At 52.2% G+C, this 19,210-nt stretch overlaps 4 protein-coding genes across 4 annotated transcripts; 1 reads left to right on the top strand and 3 right to left on the bottom strand.

The window, feature by feature from the left end:
• Nucleotides 1-537: 537 nt before the first annotated feature.
• Nucleotides 538-3,162, bottom strand: LOC147415695 (uncharacterized). Its single transcript, XM_086464671.1, has one exon. It carries the CDS (start codon nucleotides 3,160-3,162, stop codon nucleotides 538-540), a length of 2,625 nt encoding a protein of 874 aa, XP_086320797.1.
• Nucleotides 3,163-3,208: 46 nt separating this feature from the next.
• Nucleotides 3,209-6,541, bottom strand: LOC104344036 (protein NYNRIN-like). The gene has a single exon (XM_086464839.1). The coding sequence runs from the start codon at nucleotides 6,539-6,541 to the stop codon at nucleotides 3,209-3,211; it is 3,333 nt and encodes a 1,110-aa protein (XP_086320965.1).
• Nucleotides 6,542-6,883: 342 nt separating this feature from the next.
• Nucleotides 6,884-8,581, bottom strand: LOC147415694 (uncharacterized). Its single transcript, XM_086463934.1, has one exon. The coding sequence runs from the start codon at nucleotides 8,579-8,581 to the stop codon at nucleotides 6,884-6,886; it is 1,698 nt and encodes a 565-aa protein (XP_086320060.1).
• A 4,441-nt stretch (nucleotides 8,582-13,022) lies between these two features.
• Nucleotides 13,023-18,925, top strand: CD8B (CD8 subunit beta). Its single transcript, XM_086464552.1, has 5 exons — nucleotides 13,023-13,068; nucleotides 15,818-16,165; nucleotides 18,015-18,110; nucleotides 18,688-18,777; nucleotides 18,885-18,925. The coding sequence occupies exons 1-5, from the start codon at nucleotides 13,023-13,025 to the stop codon at nucleotides 18,923-18,925; spliced, it is 621 nt and encodes a 206-aa protein (XP_086320678.1).
• The last annotated feature ends 285 nt before the right edge of the window (nucleotides 18,926-19,210 follow it).

Raw genomic sequence — 19,210 nt, 5'->3', positions numbered from 1 at the left:
CTCTTTCTTTCCAAAGGCACTGTCCTTGGCTTTCCTTATCCCCTTCTCCTCTGCTTAAAGGAGTCTTAAATCACACAAGAGCAGCTTCATCACATTAGCATTTGGGGATGGGAGGTTCAAAGACAAGTTACTTATGCTAATTCTTGCTTTTTTACTGTGAGGGTGATCAAACACAGGAACAGGTTTGCCCAGAGAGGTTGTGGAGTCTCTGCCTGTGGAGATAGTCAAAACCCAACTGGACCCAGTCCTGGGCGATCTGCTCTAGGTGACCCTGCTTGAGCAGGGAGGGTTGGACTAGATCATCTCAAGAGGTCCCTTCCAACCTCAACCATTCCGTGATTCATGCCAGCCGCAGGCTGCTTGGCCTGCCCTTCCCTCCTGGGATGGCCCTCTTGTAACAGAGGAGGCCATCCCTCACATCAAGGTCTGGTATGGCGTGTGTCCCCACCGCTCAACGCCTACTGGGTTGCAGCCAACAGCGGAGCTAAAAGTTCTTCTTGGCGGCAAACACAGAGGCCAACCCAGTCTTGCCCTTGACTATGGTAGGAGTCTCTTGGCCAGCCCCAGTCCTTTCACCTGGTTGTCAATGCAGAACTTTATCTGCCTCATCCGGTAGCAAGTCGCTACCATGGCAAAGCACAGGCAGATTTGCGTTAGCAGTATAACTACAATGGGGTGCAGCAGGGTGTTGAAGATGCCGGTGGCTGTGGGGGACCAGCCGAAGAAAATTTCCCACCAGCGGTGTTCTCCCACCCTCTTAATTCGTTCCATTACCTGTTTTATAACATTACCATCATGATGTACAGTTATTAGGATCTTTTTAGCTTCTGCCTTAGCATTTTCTAACAGCTGCTGTAAATGTGCGTGCTCTAACATTTCTTTCACGAGTGACAAATCCATACCGATGGGGGTCGGGCTTATACTACGGTACAAGGTGTAGTTTCTGATTAGCAACTGGCTAGTGAACACAGGCGGTTTATACACAAAATCACAGCCTCTAATAATAGCTACATTGCAAGCACACATATTTGAGTCATTAAACACGGTCTGATTATAAACTTCGTTAATTTGCACGTATTTACACATCGTTCTAAAACACACGCACCCTTTCCCTACGTACACTAACACGGTTTTGTTACTGCTCTGGGGATTGAGCTCAAAATGGCACACCCCTTCTTTGGTGTCAAAGCAAACATCACTCGCCTTAAGGGCATCATCTTCGCATATGAATCCCAGCCCCCTTTCCAAAATGCAGGCTTCCAAATCTACCGATTGCCATTTCCCATCAGACACCCTGGCCCACATGCGGTGGTCCAGGGGGTAGACCACGGACCCGTTTGCGTTAACCCCCAGGGCCACGATGGGGTAGACCTTTTCGATGCGAGCCTCTACCACGGTCAGGACGTGGGCAATGACTGCGTTGAGGATCTGGTCGTGGGTGAAGTTGACAAGCCTCCACCAGGCTTGGAGCTGCCGCTCCTTCTCTGTGGCCACATCCCACACAATCTTTCGGATCTCTGTGGGGAGGACGCCGTTGTCGCCATCTCTCAGGATACCTGCAACGACACTCTGCACCCACATCTGGGCCTGGATGCAACTAAGAGCAAGGGAAACGTTATTTTGTTCAATGCCCAGTGCTCGCAACAGCAGCTGGTGGTCTTTCTCACTTATTTGTTCCCAGGTGGGCAACACCTCTGACACGAGCCACTGCCCCATCCCAAGGCTGACCAGGGATGAATTCAGGGGGGTGAGGAGGCCCTGCACACCTGAGGTGACAGCCTCCAACTTGTTGGCCAAGACTTCAACGTTCATACTGTTGAGGACTCCCAGCCCGGCACCTCCTCCTCCCAGGGCGGTGGCCAGCAGGTCTCTCCTGGCCCGGGTCGCCTGGATGGAGCGGCTGTGGAGCCATGCCAGCCAGCCGGTGTGGAGGGTGGATAGGAAGGGAGTACAGTGTGGTCTGACAGACGAAATATTAACGGTGGACAGAGACAATACCACCTTCTTCAGTGACCGGACAGGCCCGGTCAACAGCTCTTGGATGTGATTTTGCTTGACTACATAAGGGCCTATTTTGGAAACAAAAGGGCGCAAGACAGCAATGATGGTGAATTCTTTTTTAAAACCTTCAGGGCCTCCTATCCACCACTTCCCTCCAAGCTCAGGGGACATTTCCACGCTCAGGTTTCCCTGGCACCATACCTGGAGGTTTATGACCAGGTGTGGACAGCGTCTGTAATCCTGATTATACCATGAAGCCTCTGTGCCTAATTCAGCTCTATTAAGTGTTTTGCTCTGGCGAAGGCAGTTTACTGGCACGAGCCACTTGCGGCCATTAGGGGCAGCGATCATCACAGTGATGCCATCAATTTGCAACGGATCAGTTATACCTTCCTGAGAGTATTTAATTTCCAGTTTTACCTGGTTGCCAACTTCAGCGTATTGGGCTGCATGCCAGGCCAAAAAATGGCACTTTGAGACCTTAACAGCAGCAAAGGAGGGCGTTGCAGTGCTGATCTTGAATTTAAAGGACAGCCCCATGCTGTTATGGGCCCAGAGGCAGACCACAAACACTGGCTGGACCAAAGTAAAATTGCACCAACAGTCCAATTGTTCTACAGCACAGGTTTTTTTCTGTTTCTTCATAGTTTTTACTTCAGTCACTGAGATCTGAGTTACCCGCTGGTGAGTGGATCCATTAATTACCCTGCACCCTACCTTTATTTCTTGTCCCACCTTCCCCAGCAGCTGCGGGAGTCTGTTTGTGCTATCCCAGCTCCACTCATTTTCCAAGTACACCTCCATCCCATGCATAACTACTGTGGACAAATTTAAGCCTTTGTTAGAATTTAAACCCATGCTTCCCGTATATTTTACGTGAGCTTGAGACCAGGGCCAATCGGTCCCAAGTTTTGTGTACCTCTTAACCCTGTGCTGGGCTGTGGCCCATGTTTCAGGGTGCCTTTCTAAGTGGGAACGACTGACTTTTTGTTTCGGATGCTGATGGGTTGATTGGGCGGGTTGGGTGCTCAGCACTATGCACATACCAGAAAGCAAAGCAAATCCTGCAACCAGAAATTTGAAAGCATTTTCCCTGCAGCACAAACAGGGCTGGTGATGCCACGAAGTTCGCCCTTCCTGCTGGTCACAATCGCCTTCCATTTTCCTTTATCTGCAAAACATAAGCAAAACGGGCTCTCCAGCCCCGTTAATTTCCCTTCCATGCTTTTAATTGTGAAGAATGGAGCCATTTTTCCTGCCTTTTAGCCCCTTTTCTGATTTCTACCTGGAACATGGAGGGGCTGGCCTTGTTCACAACCCTAACAGGCCCCATCCACTGGGGTCCCAGCACCTGGTTCTTCTCTCTAACCCCCCGATACATTACCAGGTCCCCCGTGTTCCACTCCATGGGGCGCAGCAGCGCTCCCAGGTGCTTATCCATCTTGGGGATGTTGGTCTCCTGCACCGAGGCCAGCTGGTGGTACGTAGCCGACATTGTCCTCAGCATGTCCTGGACCCACCTATCCGTCAGCACACGGGGCTGCAGTTTGTCGGGTGGCTCCCCTCTTTGCCACCAGTGTCCCAGCAGCTTCAGGTCTTTTGCAGGAGGCAGCTTTTGGGGAGAAGGTGCTTGAGATGCCACGGCCCCCCGTAATGCCAGCAGAACCACTGGGAGCTTCTGATCCCAATCTTTCCTTTGCTGGTTCATGAGCTTTCTCAGTGCCGTCTTCAGTGGTTGGTTGGGCCCCTCTGCCGAGCTGGGCTTCTGGAAATGCCCTGTGATGTGAAGCTTTTGCTTGATACCCAGGGCTTGGCACACCCCTTTCGTGACTTCTCCGATGAAGCGTTGGCCGTGGTCTGAGTTGATCTCCTTTGGGACGCCCCACAGTGAGAAGACATTCTCTACCAGGATCTTGGCGGTCGTGCTGGCTGTGTTGTTTCGAGCTGGAAATGCTTCCACCCAGTTGGTGAAGTTATCGCTGATCACCAAGCAATACCTGTTCCCTTGAGCTGTTTGGGGCAAAGGGCCAATAAACTCCATCTGCAACTTGCTCCACGGCCCAGAAAGCCTCTGGTAGCCCAGGAGGGCTTTTGCTGTTTTGGCGTCGGGATTGTTGGCCGCGCACGTCAGGCAGTTGCTGACATACCTCTCCACATCCTCTCTCATTTCAGGCCACCACCCAGTGCCCTGCAGCCTCGCCATGGTCTTGTCTGTCCCCATATGACCCTGCTCATGAGCCAGGGCCACCAGCTCCATCCTGACGAGTTCAGGCACCACCCAGACCGGGAAGTCCGCCCCCTCCCTCCGCGCCAGGACCAGCCCCAAGGCATCCTTCCACACCTTGCACCCTTTGTACTCCTTGCCCTGCGCTAACTCCCGGATGCTGGGGTCTTGCGCCTGCAAGCCCAGCAGGTCCACGCTCTCCCAGTGTCTGCTGGGAGCCACCAACATGGGGCCATTCTCTGAGTGCTTGCTGGCCTTCCACATCAGCCCTTCCTTTGCCCCTTGCTTGGCTTTGGCATCCGCCTCCTTGTTCCACTTGGCTTCCTCTGTTCCCTTCTTGTGGGCCTTGACCTTAATGATCTGGGCCGGGTGCACCCTCTGCTCCGCCAGCCTCGCGAGGTACAGCAGCTTTTTGGCATAGGTGACGGGCTTGCCGTCAGCGGACTGCATGTTCCTCTCCCTCCAGAGCGGCAGCCACTCCAGCACTGCCCGTACCACCCAACCCGAGTCAGAAAATACGGCCAGCGGCTGGTCTGCCGGCGTGTTTTCCAGGGCGGCCGTCAGGGCCACCAGCTCAGCAGCCTGGATGGAGTGCGGCAGGCACTTACCCTTCACCACCTCCCCCGTGCCCTGGTTCACAGCAGCGTAGCCTGTGTAGGGCACCCCTTCCTCGTGGTAGTTGGACCCGTCTACAAACCACACGGCATAGCCTCTCTCCTTGGCCTCCTCCAGGCTGAGGCTGCTCTCAAACAGGGGTGCCCGCCGCAGCTTGGGCTCAGCTGGGGGACCCCCCAGCACCTCCCCGTCCCTCTCTCCACTGATTACCACCCCATAGGCACCAGACAAGGACTCCCCTGCCTCCCCGAGGACCTCCTTGTTGGTCAATGCCAATGCCCAGTTGGCCATCCTGGGGCAGCAGGGGGGGCCCTTGTCCCTGTTCCCCGACAAGAGGTACCTCACCGGGACACGGGAGGTCCTCAGCAGCACCGGGGCTGACCCCAACAGGTACTCCCAGTGCTGCAGGGCCCAGGTCAAGGCTAAAGCCTCCCGCTCGTAGTCAGTGAACTGCTGCTCAGCCGGCGTCAGGAGACGCGAGGCATGGGCAATGGGGAGGAGGTGGGCACCATGCCACTGGCCCAGGGTGGCCCGCAACCCCTTCCCTGCACTGGCCAGCTGCAGGACATAGGGTCTGTCCCCCTGGGGATGCACCAGCACGGGGGCTTTTGCCACACTCTCCTTTAAGGTCTTCACTGCCTCATCCTGCTCTGGCCCCCATTCCCAGGGGGTGTCCCTCTTCAGGAGGTGACAGAGGGGAGCAGCTTTCTCTGCATAGCCCTCAACGAACTCTCGGGAGAACCTAAGGAGAGCCAGAAAGGACCTCAGGGTAGTGGCATCGGCCGGCGCCGACACCTTCTGTATTAGCTCGACCCTCTGCTTTTCCAGAGAGCGCCCTTCCTCCCCCAGGGTCACTCCCAGGTAGGAGACCTCCTTCCAGCACAGCTGGGCCTTTGTGGGGCTGATCCTGAAGCCCGTCTTCTGGACAGCCTCCAGCACCTCCGCCAGCACCTCCAGGTTCTCCTCCTTCGTCCGGGTGTGGATGAGGACATCACCGGCGCAGGACAGCACGCTCTCCCGGTGGCCAAGCTTCTCCCACATCCTCACCACATGTGCATGGCAGATGGCAGGGGCGTTGTGGAATCCTGGGGGGACTCTGGCGAAGGCAAATTGCCGTCCTCGAAGGGTGAAGGCAAACTTGTGCCAGGACTCCGGGTGCAAGGGGATGGCAAAGGACGGGCTGGTCAGGCTGAGCACCGAGAACCACTTGGATTCCCGGGAGATGGCTGCCATGATGTCGGGGTACTTGGCCACTGCTGAGGTCCGCAGTGGGGTGACACGGTTCAGGGCACTGAAGTCAACCGTCAGCCTCCACGTTTTCCCATCAGCTTTCCGCAGGGGCCACATTGGAGCATTGCTGGTGCTCTGCTTCTCCACCAGCACCCCCTGCTCCAGCAAGATTTTGACTGTTTCCCACAAGCCGTCCTCAGCCTCAGCCGGGTACCAGGGCTGGGGCTGAGGAGGGGGATCTGGCCCTTTGACTGCCACAACAGCGTCAATCTGACCGCAGTCCAGCTTGCTCCTTGCCCAGACCTGGGGGAACTGCTCTGTGACCCGTTTCACTCGGGGTTCCCACTCAGGGTGGATTAGAAGCTCAGGGGCTTTCACCGACATCACCCTGTGGCTTGCCGGGATGATGGGCACATCACTTTGGGGGCAATGTAACAGCACTTGGTTTGCCAGATCCACCACCACCCCCATCTTTGTCAGTGCAGAAATGGCTAGAATTCCTAGCTTTCCCTTAATTTCCATTTTCCCAAATTTTTCAGACCCTTTGGCCGTCCCAATTTCAAAGGGTATGGGCCCTGTGAACGGCACTGAGGATTTTTGGCCGTTCAGCCCTGTCAATTCAATAATTTCACAGGTTTGGAAAAGCCCGGCTTCTCCAGGGGCCAAATTCAGAATTGAATAAGAGGCACCAGTATCAATTAACATCACTTGTCCAAGCACCCCTCCTCCAATAGTTACATCAACTATCAGGCGCCCCCACAAATCGGTCTTAATCGGTGCCACAAAAAGGGGCGATGCGGGTGCCTGGCAGCCCTATTGCTGAGCTTTAGACCCCGGGTCAATCGGGTTGGAGCTGCTGTGCTTTTTGGCCTCATGCAGGGCCAGTTTTCGGAAGAGCTCCGCATCCGGCAAGCCATCAATATCCTCCTGCTTCTCGTATTTTATCAAGCGCTTCCTCAGCTCAGCCCGCCAAGGGTTGGACTTCTGAAACCTCAGCCCTTGCTGGTTCTCCTTCCCTGAACCACCTTTGCCATCAGGATCTTTTCGGTTGTCTCCTTGCGTTTTTCTCACCCCTGCACTTTGGAAGGACATGGCCGAGGTTTTCCCTTTCTTCCCCCCCAGCATGTACCCTGGGAACGCCTGCTTTTGCAGCTCAAAATTCTGGGTCAGGATCTGCTCCAGCTCTGACAGCGGCTTTCTGGCTGCATCCCCACCGGCGATCACTCGCAAGGGGGGGGTCAGCCCCACCACTAGTGGCTCCTTGAATTCAGGCCTGTCAAAATCAAGGGGGGTGTCCTTTGAGCCAGGCAACCCAGCCATCTGATAGAGCATCTTCTTACGGTTAACGTAAGCATCTGGACGCTCCTCAGGGTTTTGCTTCTCCTGGTGGAAGAGCACTAAGGGGTTGACCTCTGGGAAGAACACCTTAAGCACGGCCAGCTGGACATCCCCGATGTCCTGGACATTGCCCATCTGCACATCCCCTGGTAATGCCGCAAAATCGTCTGGTTTCATGCACTTTCTCACCACGTCTATCAGGTCAGCCACTGAGTTGCCACTCTGGCACCTGGGCAGCCTCTGGGCCCTGGACAGCCAGTTGACCGCTGTCTCCTTCGTCAATGGCCCCAGCATCTTCCCCACTGTCTTGAGCTGCTCAGGGGTAAACCAGAGCACAGCCCTGTTGGTGTCTATGACCTGGAGTGGGCCGTGGCCAGATGACTCCTCAGGGGGGCTCTTTTTACTTTTAGAAGCCTCCACCTCCCCCCCTTGCAGCTGGCACATCTCCTCCCGCAGAGGAGCGTAAGGGGATGGCCTGGTGGGGCCATTGGCACCCCAGACATCATCCTCATAGTCATAGTGGGCTGGATGTGGGTCCGAGGAGTCCTCCCCCTCACCATTCCCAAACCGGTTCCTTTTGCCTTGGATGGCAGCCACGATACCCCTCGACACCCCCAGCTCTGCCTGCAGCTCCTGGATCTTGGCGTGGCATACCTTGTGATCAGGGCCAGTGCCCCGGTCCCGCTGGACGTCCTGCAGGACTGCCCGCACCGCGCTCTGCGCATCGTGGGTCTCCCCGATCCACTTGCCAACCTCCTTCTCCAGCTCCTCCGTTTTCAGCTTCTCATAGCCCAGCTTGCTCTCCAGCCGGGTGATCTCCACTGCGCTACGCAGAGAGTCCCCGCACAAACCCTGCACCTCTGCCCGCAGGTTGTCCACCTGCATTTTGAGCTCGCCCTTGGCCTGCTCCAGTTTCTGCACATTCTCAAGAGCCTCCTTCAGCAATTTGGACAACTCTCTGCCCACCATCAACAATCCCTGCAAAGCCGCTCGCTTCTTGCACTTATTTGTGGGTTTCGGCTTTTTAGTCTCCTCCGACCAGCTCTCCCACTGCTGGCACAGCTGCTGGTATGCCTCCGGGCCCTGGAAGGACCCCGGGGACCAAACCGGGGGGAGACATTTCTGGAGCACAAACTGCTCCAGCTTCCAGTTGCTAACGATATCGCTCATCATAGTGAGGGGAACGAGATCTGAGACGGCTCCGTCTCAGGGCAAAGCTACCATAACACCAGCACCACCGACCCACCCACAGAGGAAGGCTGCAACCCTGCGACCTGCCTGTACGAAAAGCCCCGCCGAGGGGATGCCAAACGTGGTAGCAAGGGAAGGGGAAGGTGGGGACGGGTGGCCGCGGACCCGTGGGCAGCTGCTGCGACCCAGTAGCAAGAGAAGGGGAAGGTGGGGACGGGTGGCTGCAGCCCCGTGGGCAGCTGCTGCAACCCGGTAGCAAGGGAAGGGGAAGGTGGGGACGGGTGGCCGCAGCCCCGCGGGCGGCCGCTGCAACCCACCGGGTCCCAGGGAGGGGATAGGGAAGGGACACGGGAATGGGCAAAGCGAAGCAGAGGTGTAGTAGGACCCTGATAATGAGATCTCACCAATCCTTGGCTGGATGTCCTGGCGGTCCCGGGGGCCTGGAGACGGTCGCTGCAGAGCTCCAGTGGATTCGGCACCTTCAAAGTCAAGGTGGTCGCGAGGTCTCACTCCGGTGGCTTTTTATAGCCGTGGTAGGTCATTGTTTTGGGCTGATAAGGCCTCTGTTTACTTCCTTGGTGGCTTTTCCTCCTGCAGGTGCTGCATCCCTCCCCGTCTTCCCAAGGACGCTTTCCTTGTCTTTCCTTATCCTCTTTGGCACTGATTAGGGAGGCTGAAATCACACGGGAGCACCTGCTCTGCCCCTTATCTGTTTCGGGGGGGGGAGGCAGGATTAGGTCACTGCTCACTTATGCTAACTTCTGCTTGCACCAATTGCCCTGAAGAGGGAGAGCCTGTCTCCTCAGCATCCATCCTCCCAAAGCCCCCCAGTGGCCTCCACCCTTGCGGCACACCCCATTAGCACCCGGGTTTTGGGAGGGGATCACATATGGGGCTCACACATGACACCTGTAACACACACAGTCCCTCCAGACTGCCCCCCCCCCCCCCCAAGCACAGATCTGCTTTCTGGGGGGAGACAAGATGGCAAGAAAACTCAGAGAATTTGTCATTTAGATCCATTTTGGCATGTGGACTTCAAAAGCAGCATTTTTCCGTGCCACAAACCAGCCCGCTGCACGCTGGCGTATACCTTGTGGGTACCCCACGACGTGTCAGGAGCCTTGACTGTGATATTGCATCAGCTGAAGTACAGCTACAAATCTGCACCTGCAAAGGCAGATGCCCCCCTGCCAGCCTCTCCCTACAAACCACATCTTAGCTCAGAGCAGTTTAGAAAAGAAAACTTGACCCATGTGGGATTTTTTTTCTGATATTACCCAAAGGAAAAGGTAGTACTCATCTTACCCAGTGAAAATGCTACCATTTTCATTGCTGCTTTTCCCTCTAATAAAATACTCCAGCAGCTACGCCCTTCCCTGGAATAAAATCATTTTTAAAAATTGAAAAAGCACAAAAATATTCACCCTTGGCTGCTTGAGTTCTGGGGAGTTTCCATCCAGTAGCCCATTATCCCCAGTGGGCCCTTATTTTCAGGTACTGCAGTACTGGCTGTGTTGGACCAGGCTTGAGGCTGATCAGCCTTCCCTGATCCCCAAAGTCACCCCTTGTATCCCCAAAAGCACAGAGGGAATGGATTTTTCCTTATTTTTATGGCAACTGTTCCTCCAGCCTGGCATTTAAAGCCCAGCTGCAATTACCTCTGCTGCAACATGGGAGTTTAGCAGAGGTGAAACCCCAGCCAGGTCCTGCTTCTTGCCTGTAGACCCCTTTCTTCTACTCCAATGCTTTGCTCCAAAAGCAAACACTTTGCTGGAAAAACCCCATCACAGGGAGAAAAGAGTCAAACTATAACAAAGCTGGCAAAGCAGGGGGAGTTAGTGTCTGTGGGGTGAGGTGCACAGGGTGCAGGCTGGGAAAAAGAAGAGGGGCTGCTTCCCCCTGGGACGGGTGAGGAGGGGACCCACAGGGCGAGCACCAAGATGAGGCAAGGAGTTGGCTGGGCTGGGGACTGGGATGGTCATCTTTCATTTCAGAAAAAGAATAAATTCCCCCAAGAAATTGTGCAGCCAAATAACACGAATACACCAAAATTCAGCGATTCCCCCCATCTTGGCCCAGCTGTGAGCCAAATACTCGTGATTAGGAGCCGCTGTACCCCAGCAAGGTCACCAACAAATCTTGTTTGTGTTAACAGATCCTCCCCTATTTTCTTCACAGGACAGCAGACCCAAACAATGTGGGGATGTTATAAACAGCAGCTGCTCTCCTGCACGTTCCCACAAAGCTTTTCTTTTTGTTGGAGATAGGCTGCCAGACAAAGCCATCCCACCTCCAAAATGTTTTCTCATCGGAGCAACACCTGTCCTGAGAACAGCTTGGCCTCCAGTAAATAGCTCAACTGCGTATAAACAGCAGCTTCCAAAAAAACCTAAAAATTAATCCCTGTTCCAGCACACACACTATGATTTTACATTGCAAATATTCCTTTTTCTTTCCATAGGAGACACCCTATAGGTAAAAACACTGCAGGGAAGCGTCTCTAAATCTGCTGTAACAGCCTGGGGAATCTATGATTCTGTGGTTCTGTGTTCTGTGAATCCTCCCAAGCCAAAATATCTGCTTAGGCAACCCAATATATCTGCTTAGACAAACCCAGTGTCACCAGCCTTGCAGCAGCATTTGGTGCCCAGTGTAACATACCCCATGTCTGAGGTCATAAGAGTGACAAAAAACCACCTCTGGGAGCACTTTGGTCTTGGCCAGGAGGCCAGAAGGTGCTCCAGGTGACCGCAGCAGTGGGAAAAGAGAGATGCAGCCATTGCAGCAACCAGGAACATCAGGCTCAGCTCAGTGACTTCACCACAGGGACAAAGGGAAAATTCACTTGCAGGGGCATTTCTCATATTAAGCAAACCCGTGCCCCCCCCCCCAAAAAAAAAAAATAAAAAAAATAAATAAAGGTGCCTACACCCGGTTCTGGAGCAGTCCCTCTTTGGGAGTGAGGGGAAAGGCAAGCAGGAGGTAAGGAGGGCAGAAGAAAGGGTGGCTGCACTCCATGCTGGGGGGCTCAGCTCCAAAAGCAAGCCCTTAAAAGCACTGAAATACGTTTGAAAGCACTGAAATACATTTGAAAGCACTGAAATGAATTTCTCCTGCCAGGAAAGAGTTAAGGAGCAATTCAGCCGACCCTAAATTTTAGCAGCTGAGCCCTTGACAGCAAGGCTTTTGGTGGTTAGCAACCCGCTTTGAGCAGGAAATTATTTTAAACAGAAATGACGAGGGGATGTGTCACAGCAGGATGGGAAAATCTCGTTCAAAATGGACCAAAAAATTACACTGCGTGAGATGCAAAATTGTTTTTCCTATTCGTCCACCAACTCAAACACTGGGGGAGGTTTTTTGCCCCTACCTGAGACCTCCCTGGGGAATCCCCCTCACCAGGGAGCCAGCCCTGGGGAGATGCTGAGGCTTTGTAGGGACCATCATTATCCACACAAGTAAGACATAAAAGAAAACCAAATCCCGCTTGGCAGCCAAGGGGGCAGTGAATAAATAAAATTAATAAATAATTCTCTTTTTTCCCCAAACATGGAAATACTGAAGGCTGCTGACACCGGTTCACCCCTGTAATTTCACATCACGTATTTCACTCTCCAAATCCTAAACCCCAAGTGCTTCAAATCTCTCCCTCCCAAAGACATTTCAAAGCCGCTCTGATATTTTATCTATCATTTAAATATTTCTGCGTATGAGCCGTGCAGTGGTGCAGCTACCAAAGCAGCAAGGTGGGGAGCCCCAGCAGAATTTCCTTATATTTGTGGGTTTTCAACCACTAAATTTGTTTGAGGTTTCTTGCTCTTGTCTTCAAAGTGTTCTGTGATGCCTTGTGCCTCCACTTTCTGGCAAGCTAATTTGGTGTTCAGCATTTTCCAGGCCCAGAGAAAAACACCTCCCTCCAAAGATTCTGCTGAAGAAAACAACCCCACAACTCAAATTGCATCTTCTCCTTATTTTGAATGCATGTGGGTTTCCAAAGAGGAGAAACCAGACAAAATTCAATCTTTTCTGCTTTTGTTTTTAATGCCAAGCTCCCACATTTGTCATTTTTAATTGCACGGAGCTAGATTAAAAGAAGGAGGAAAAGCCAGGTCACGAAATATGAAGAAATCATAATTTAAAATCAATGAGTTTTCATTCTTTTCTTCCTAAAGGGAGATTTCAGGGGATCTTGTGCAGTGCTGGAGAAACACACCTGGTTTGGGGGCTCAGCATAGAAGAAGCTGCGGGGCTGAGGCTCCAGGCGCTGCCGCGACAGATGCTTTTTGGCAGCTGTTGGTGAGACATCTGCGCCAAGACGAGGAAGAACCTCCTGGGGTGAAGCCAGCCTCACCACCAAGACGTGACCGTGAGTGGAAGTGGGAAGCTGGCACAAACCCCCTCCATCGTTGTCTCCACTGCGATGGCTCGGCTGTGGCTCCATCTCTGCATCTGCCTCCAGATCCCAGGTAAGAAGGACACGTATCTTAAGGGTTGAGGGCACCTAAAATCATGCTGGAGCCTCTCCTCCACGCTGCTTCAGCACGTGGGATGCGTTGCACAGCATCTGGATGATCAAAGTTTAAATATACAGGCATACTACAGGTCTATGGCGTATTATTACCTATTGCCACGTAATTTTGGACAATGCCATTAACATGCTTTAGCTTGTGGCCAGCCCTGGACTGGTCAGGCAGTTGGACTAGATGGTCATTGTAGGTCCCTTCCAACTGAAATAGCCTATTTTGTTCTGTTCTGTTCTGTTCTGTTCTATTCTATTCTATTCTATTCTATTCTATTCTATTTTTAGTGCAATATATGATGGTGTAGACACTGCAGAGTTTGTTTTTACTGCACTCTCTTATAGTGTAGATGGACTGTGGGAAGCTGCTGATGGAGAAATTAAAGTAGTACCTATCTGTGCTGCCTGTGTAATGCAAAGGTGATAAACACTCCATCAAATTTTCTTCTAAATCTATCCGAGGAGTGAGTGTTTCCCGAGGGCTACAGCTGGAACTGGTGTGTTGTAAAACTGTGCTGCCTTCTGCTTATTGCAGGCAGGAGGTCTGGACCAAGTATATGCAGTCAATGTCATGGCAAAGTGGTAGAATTACGCTTTACGGGACAAATTGTGCCATCGGTTCTTAGGTGGAAAGTGTTGAGAGCCTGAAACACCATTTAAATGTATATACGAGGGTGGCAGCTCAAGTTGGTTGCCTGAGACATTGCCCAACCCAGGTCCACCGGTGCCCAGTATCCTCACGAGGGGCTGTGAGGACTGCAGGGTGTTTTGTTCATGTCTTGTGATGGTCATCCAGCCACAGCGTAACACAGCCGATCTGGCAGCAAACAGCCCAAGGTGCTTTATCAATGCCTATATCTAGGTAGTAATATCCTATAGATCTGTACAGAGGGGTCCATGGTGAGAAAACCCCCATAAATTAGAGTTTGCTCCACATGTACAAAAGGAAAACAGACTGTTTTCAAGCTGCTGCAAGCTGCTCTGGCCAAACATGTGGAAACAAACCTGTCCCACCCCAGTTCCCTGTGGTCCCTGCAAGACTGTACACCGTGAGAGGGAACAGGGAGGTTTTGGGGGATGAAGGTGCAGCAGAGGGTGAGCTTTTCTGCTCTGGTTCCACCCCAGCTCACCCCCGTGGAACTTGACCACTGGCTCAGAGCTGAGCTGAGCATTTTCCAGGATCCTTTCTCATCCCTTCTGATTCATCTAATAATCTCTCCAACAGCTCAAGGAAAAGGTTTTCATGGGCCCTTAAGTTTCCCATGCCCAGCAGAGCCAGACTGCAGGGCAGCCAGGGAGACCCTGAAGCTGCCGTGCCCCATGGCCACACACATTTCATCCCCTAAAAAAATCACACAGGTGTTTGCCAGAGCAAAGTTCGGGAGGATTGCATTCCAAAACCTGAAAATGTTGTATTTTAATAATAAGGAGCCATTTATACCGTCGCAGCAGCAGAGGTTGTGGTAAATGTTGCGGCTGATCTGTAACGCCTGAATTTCAGCATTGCACGTTAGGGCTGAAGCAGCATCGTGCCAGCAGCGATGGAGTCATCAGTGCAGGGACGGAGGAAGGCTCTGGGCCTGTGTCAGTCACCAGAGCCCTCTCCTCTGCCTGTCCCCATGGGGGACATGGGGGATATCAGGGCCATGGGCCATAGGGATGGCTTCAGGTGTTCTTGTGGTTGTGCAAACCCATTCCCACACCACAGGATTTGCAGGGCTGCATGAGGCAGTTTGAAACAACTACTGTGTGCAGCTTTGGGATTTTGAAGGAATAGAGATGTTTTAAGGTAAAAAAAGCCAAACCCCATGTTTTATTGAGCCTTCTGCACAGCTTTAAAACATGCCTGGGAAACAGACGGGGGGGAAGCGAGAGCATCCTTATCTTCCGAGGACTGTTTTTCACTCGGTCTCAGAGTATCTGCAGCTTTGTAGGACTGTTTGCTGAACAGAAAGGATCATGAGTCACCTGTTATCCTTTCTGCAAGGACACCTCCTCGCTCGCACACAGACATCGCTCACATCTGCCCAGGCCTAACCCAACTCAGATAATTTCAAAATTTACACAAAAGCTGCAAAGCCTAAACACAGCAATGTGATGCCAAACCGAAGCTTTCAACCCCGCCGCTACCCCTCCCTCCCTCTCCTTCCCCACGTCTTGAAATTCATATGAAAATAACATTCTCTGAAAACGAATATGAAGTTGGCTCATTTTGAGATTTTTTGCATGGGTTTTGGTCTTTTTCTGCACCTGAGATGAAGTTTATTGGTGTTCATCTGTTAGAATAAAAATCTGGCAAATAAGTTAAAGAGGCTCAGAAAAAATCTGTGGGAAGAGAGGTGAAGCCTCTCCCAAAAAATGAGAGAGAAAAGGAGGGTAGGAGAGGAGCATCCGCAGGAGCAGGTGGGGATGACCTTCCCTGCACATACAGCCCCAAGGACACCCTCAGAATCGTCCCTCCACCCCTGTCCTTGCCACTGAGCCTTCTCCCTAGGTGAGTGTTTACAAGGCAGACCTTACCTGTATAGCTAGGCCTGGCTGAAAAATAGCTGGGGAACTCAAAAAAGCCTCTGAGGGAATATGGGATAAAGATGCTCCTGTTTCTCACTGGTGTGATGCCCTGGTCTGTGACTATTTGATCTCATTAAGCCTACAAAGAAAATAATAACGATGTATTCCTATTTCTTTTTTCTTAGGTTTCTGTACAAATCTACTTTTATTCCAGTCTCCACAGCATATTTTAGCCCAAGCTAACAGTAAAATAGAAATCCTCTGTGAGCTGAAGGAGAATGCCGGGGTGTACTGGTACCGCTGGAGCCAGGAGGGGCAAAATTTTGAGTTCTTGGTATTTTCCAGTGTGTTGGGCAAAGCCACGTATGGCGCAAACATCGACCAGGACAAGTTTAGTGTCCATGGGGCGAGTTCCCGCACCTCCTACAGCCTGCACATCAGCCGCCTCCATGCCTCGGACAACGGCACCTATTACTGCTCCATCTTCCAGTCCTTCCAGCTCCTTGTGGGCAGTGGGACACAACTCGGTGTGGGTAAGCATCGCCCCCGGGGCTCCAAAATGTGCCGCTGGCAGGCTGTGATGAGGCCCGAGGTCCCCTGTGTAAGTGTTGGTAGATCCTTCCCAACGTTGAGATGCAAGGTTGGGGCTCTGGGGTTTTTCTGAAGAGACCTATGAGACTGGACAAGGTAGAAAATACAGCAAATATAGCTAAATTTTAGGTCAGCTGCATGTAATAGTCCTTTCGCCACCAGCAGTTGCTCTGCTGTGGTCATGCCTTGAGCTGCATTGGTCCTAGTGTTTCAGGTTTTCCATGGGAAGACCCTCAGTCCCTGATATTGTCGTGCCCTGGGCTTTTCTCAGCCCCTGCGGTGCTTCGGATGAGAGGCTGGATGTGTGCCCTGCTCAGCTCCCGGGTCCTTCCATACCCTGGTTCTTCCTTACCCTTCCTCCAAGTGACAAGAGCAGCATCAAGGCCAGAGGACATCACCTCTCGCATCTCTGGGGCGGGTCTGACTGCAGGTTTCAAGCCTGTCCTTCACATAAAGGATTGAAATGGGGATTTATTCCTCAAAGCTCACAACCCACTGTCACTGGAGATCTCCAACCAGAAACCAGAGCTGTCAGCAGACGGCACTGGTGGGGGGGGGGGGAAGGGGGGGTGGGGGGGTGATGCTTTACAGACCCTGGGTCATACAGCAGCTCTTTTCAGCCCATTTTCCCCTTCGCCACTGAGCAGGAGGTGGTGTAGAAAAACTAATGTGTTTGAAGTAGGAATCAGCCCTTTCTTTGCAGGCTTTTAGGGAGACAAATAACTTATTTAACCAAGATGCAGCTGCGGCTGCTGGCTCTAAAGCAGGCCCAGCGTCCCAGCCTTTCTGTTGTTTTTGCAAATATGCCCTGTACCTTTATCTGGCTGAGAAATCCCTTTTGAATTCTTGCCGGTTCAAAGAGAAGCTGGTTTAAGATAAAGGAGAACTGGTTTTTATCAACTGAGCCCATATCTATGTGCAAAGCAAAGCAGGAAAAACAGGGTTGAAATTCAGCATGATCAAGGACACTCCAATTTAAAACTAAACACCAGCAGGTGCTCTGGGAGGACTTGTGCTTTGCTGGATATTTTCTTTTTTTTTTGTTTAGTACAGATGATAAAACAAATTGTCTCTAAGTTCCTTTTCTTTAAGTCTGTTATAATGTAAGGGAGAAGTTGTCCAGATAAATCCCAGGCACCTGATATCTTATTTTTGCATGTAGAAGAACGATGGTTTCCATACAAATTTCAGTTCTAGACAGAAGCAGAAAAATATATTTTTGAATCACCCAAAATTTTGAATAAGTGGAGTTTGAGCAGTCAGACGTAGAGCTATTTAATGACATTACTGAGATATTTTCCTAACAAGCTTTACAGAGATGAATGTGTTCCATTGTAATTCAGATATACCATAATAAACACTGCCCTTATTTTTTCAGAAAAAAAAAAATATCTGATTTTGAGCAAAAATGAGAGCAATCTGAATACTGAAAAGATCCGAGGCTCCCTTAAAACCTCCCAGTGCTACTGAAATCTCCTGCTACCTGTGATGTTGTGCAATGCTGATGAGATGGTACCTGGCAGTAAATGTAGCTCGAGGCAGTTCCCTTTTTCTCTGCCTTAGCCTTCTGCCCTTGTTTGCCCAGTACGTTGTTTTATTAGCACTCTTACAAGCTCTTGGTAACTTCTGTGGCTATGAAGACATTCAGGTCAAGCTCCCAGCCCTTTGCAGGGGTCACTGGATGGGGCTAGTTTTAAAAGCCAAATTTTCCAGCCCTTCTTGCCTGCAGTTTGAGACCTCTGCTGCGCTCGGTGCTATATTGACCATCCTCTTCTCCTCCTTATCCACCAGTTGATGTTTTGCCTCTGTCTCTGAAGACCACTCAGGAACCACTCTCCAGAAAACCTGCACGGTGTGGAACCAAAACCAAAGCTGCCAGCAGGAAAGGTACGGCACCAGGTTGGCTCAGGCTGCTTTGCAAAAGGGTTTTGCTGAGTTCCTGGGCGTCCCCGGGGTTCAGCTGCAGTTTGTCCCAGGGTGGGGGCAACCACAACATGACCCTGCAGGTGTGAGCATCCACATCTACCTGGACCCACCGCTCTGGATGGAGCTGACATCTGCTTTTAGGAGAGCTTCCTGGGGATATACAAGGGTTTAGAGGCCAGGATGTGCTTCTGTTTAGCTCTGCCTAAGCAGACCTACACTTAGCTCTGGTGTCCCTTGGGTGTGCAGCCCCTGAGGGTGCAAAATCTGTCCTGCAAACATGGTGAATTCCCATGCCAGCGAGGACACCACGCAAAAGGTTATCGTGACTCATAGCTAAATTCCCTACAATGCCTTAGGGGTATAATGCATCCCGCCAAGGGCCACCCCAGGGTGATGGTCGTGTCCTCCAGCCCTCCTGAGGACATGCCTTGCTTTACTCCCCACCCCACCCTTCATCCCCCAAAGCTGCCAGGGCAGGATGATGCTGGGTGCTGAGCTGGCAGGGCACCTCCACACCGTGTCCCCTCTTGTTCTCCAGGTGCCTGCAGCCCTCTGGTCTGGGTCCCGCTCGGTGTCGGCGTCCTCGTCCTCCTGCTGAGCCTGGTCCCCACTGCCCATCGCTTTTACCGTAAGCATCCTGCCAGCCCCGGGGAAAATGAGGGGTGTCATGCACCGGGATAGCCCAGGAGTGGGATGGAGGAGGTTCTGGGGCTGACAGACACCGTCTCTTCTCAGGTCTGCGGCGGAGACTGTGGCTTCGTATCCACAGGCAGTAAATCCCACCAGCTCCCCCCACCTCCAGCAGGCAAGGAGAAGACACGGACCCTCCCCTGCACGGTGCTGAGTCCTGCCTGGATGTGACCCGGGAAGGACATTGCAAGGGGCAGACATGGGTTTGCATTGACAGACAGACATTTCTTCCCTGCGACAGACCATGACTTTAATATTTTTCTTTGATATAAAGGATGACAAAAGGACCGGGTCATATCCTGCAGCATGCTGAGAACTTCTCAAAAGGTGCTGAGCAGGGTGAACACCACAGCTGGCTCTGCACCAGGGGC

Source organism: Leptosomus discolor, chromosome 4 (assembly GCF_034619465.1).
Source record: "Leptosomus discolor isolate bLepDis1 chromosome 4, bLepDis1.hap2, whole genome shotgun sequence".
In the NCBI taxonomy this organism is placed as follows: Eukaryota; Metazoa; Chordata; class Aves; order Leptosomiformes; family Leptosomidae; genus Leptosomus; species Leptosomus discolor.
The sequence above is the reverse complement of the archived record's forward strand: the minus strand, read 5'-3'. Positions and strand labels throughout refer to the sequence as shown.

Bases quoted from the DNA above. Each gene is read 5' to 3' on its own strand.
- LOC147415695 (XM_086464671.1), bottom strand. From the start codon at position 3,162: ATGGAAGGCGATTGTGACCAGCAGGAAGGGCGAACTTCGTGGCATCAC.
- LOC104344036 (XM_086464839.1), bottom strand. From the start codon at position 6,541: ATGGGGGTGGTGGTGGATCTGGCAAACCAAGTGCTGTTACATTGCCCC.
- LOC147415694 (XM_086463934.1), bottom strand. From the start codon at position 8,581: ATGATGAGCGATATCGTTAGCAACTGGAAGCTGGAGCAGTTTGTGCTC.
- CD8B (XM_086464552.1), top strand. From the start codon at position 13,023: ATGGCTCGGCTGTGGCTCCATCTCTGCATCTGCCTCCAGATCCCAG. The intron at 18,111-18,687 runs GTACGGCACCAG...CTTGTTCTCCAG, and splicing joins CAAAGCTGCCAGCAGGAAAG to GTGCCTGCAGCCCTCTGGTC. The intron at 18,778-18,884 runs GTAAGCATCCTG...GTCTCTTCTCAG, and splicing joins CACTGCCCATCGCTTTTACC to GTCTGCGGCGGAGACTGTGG.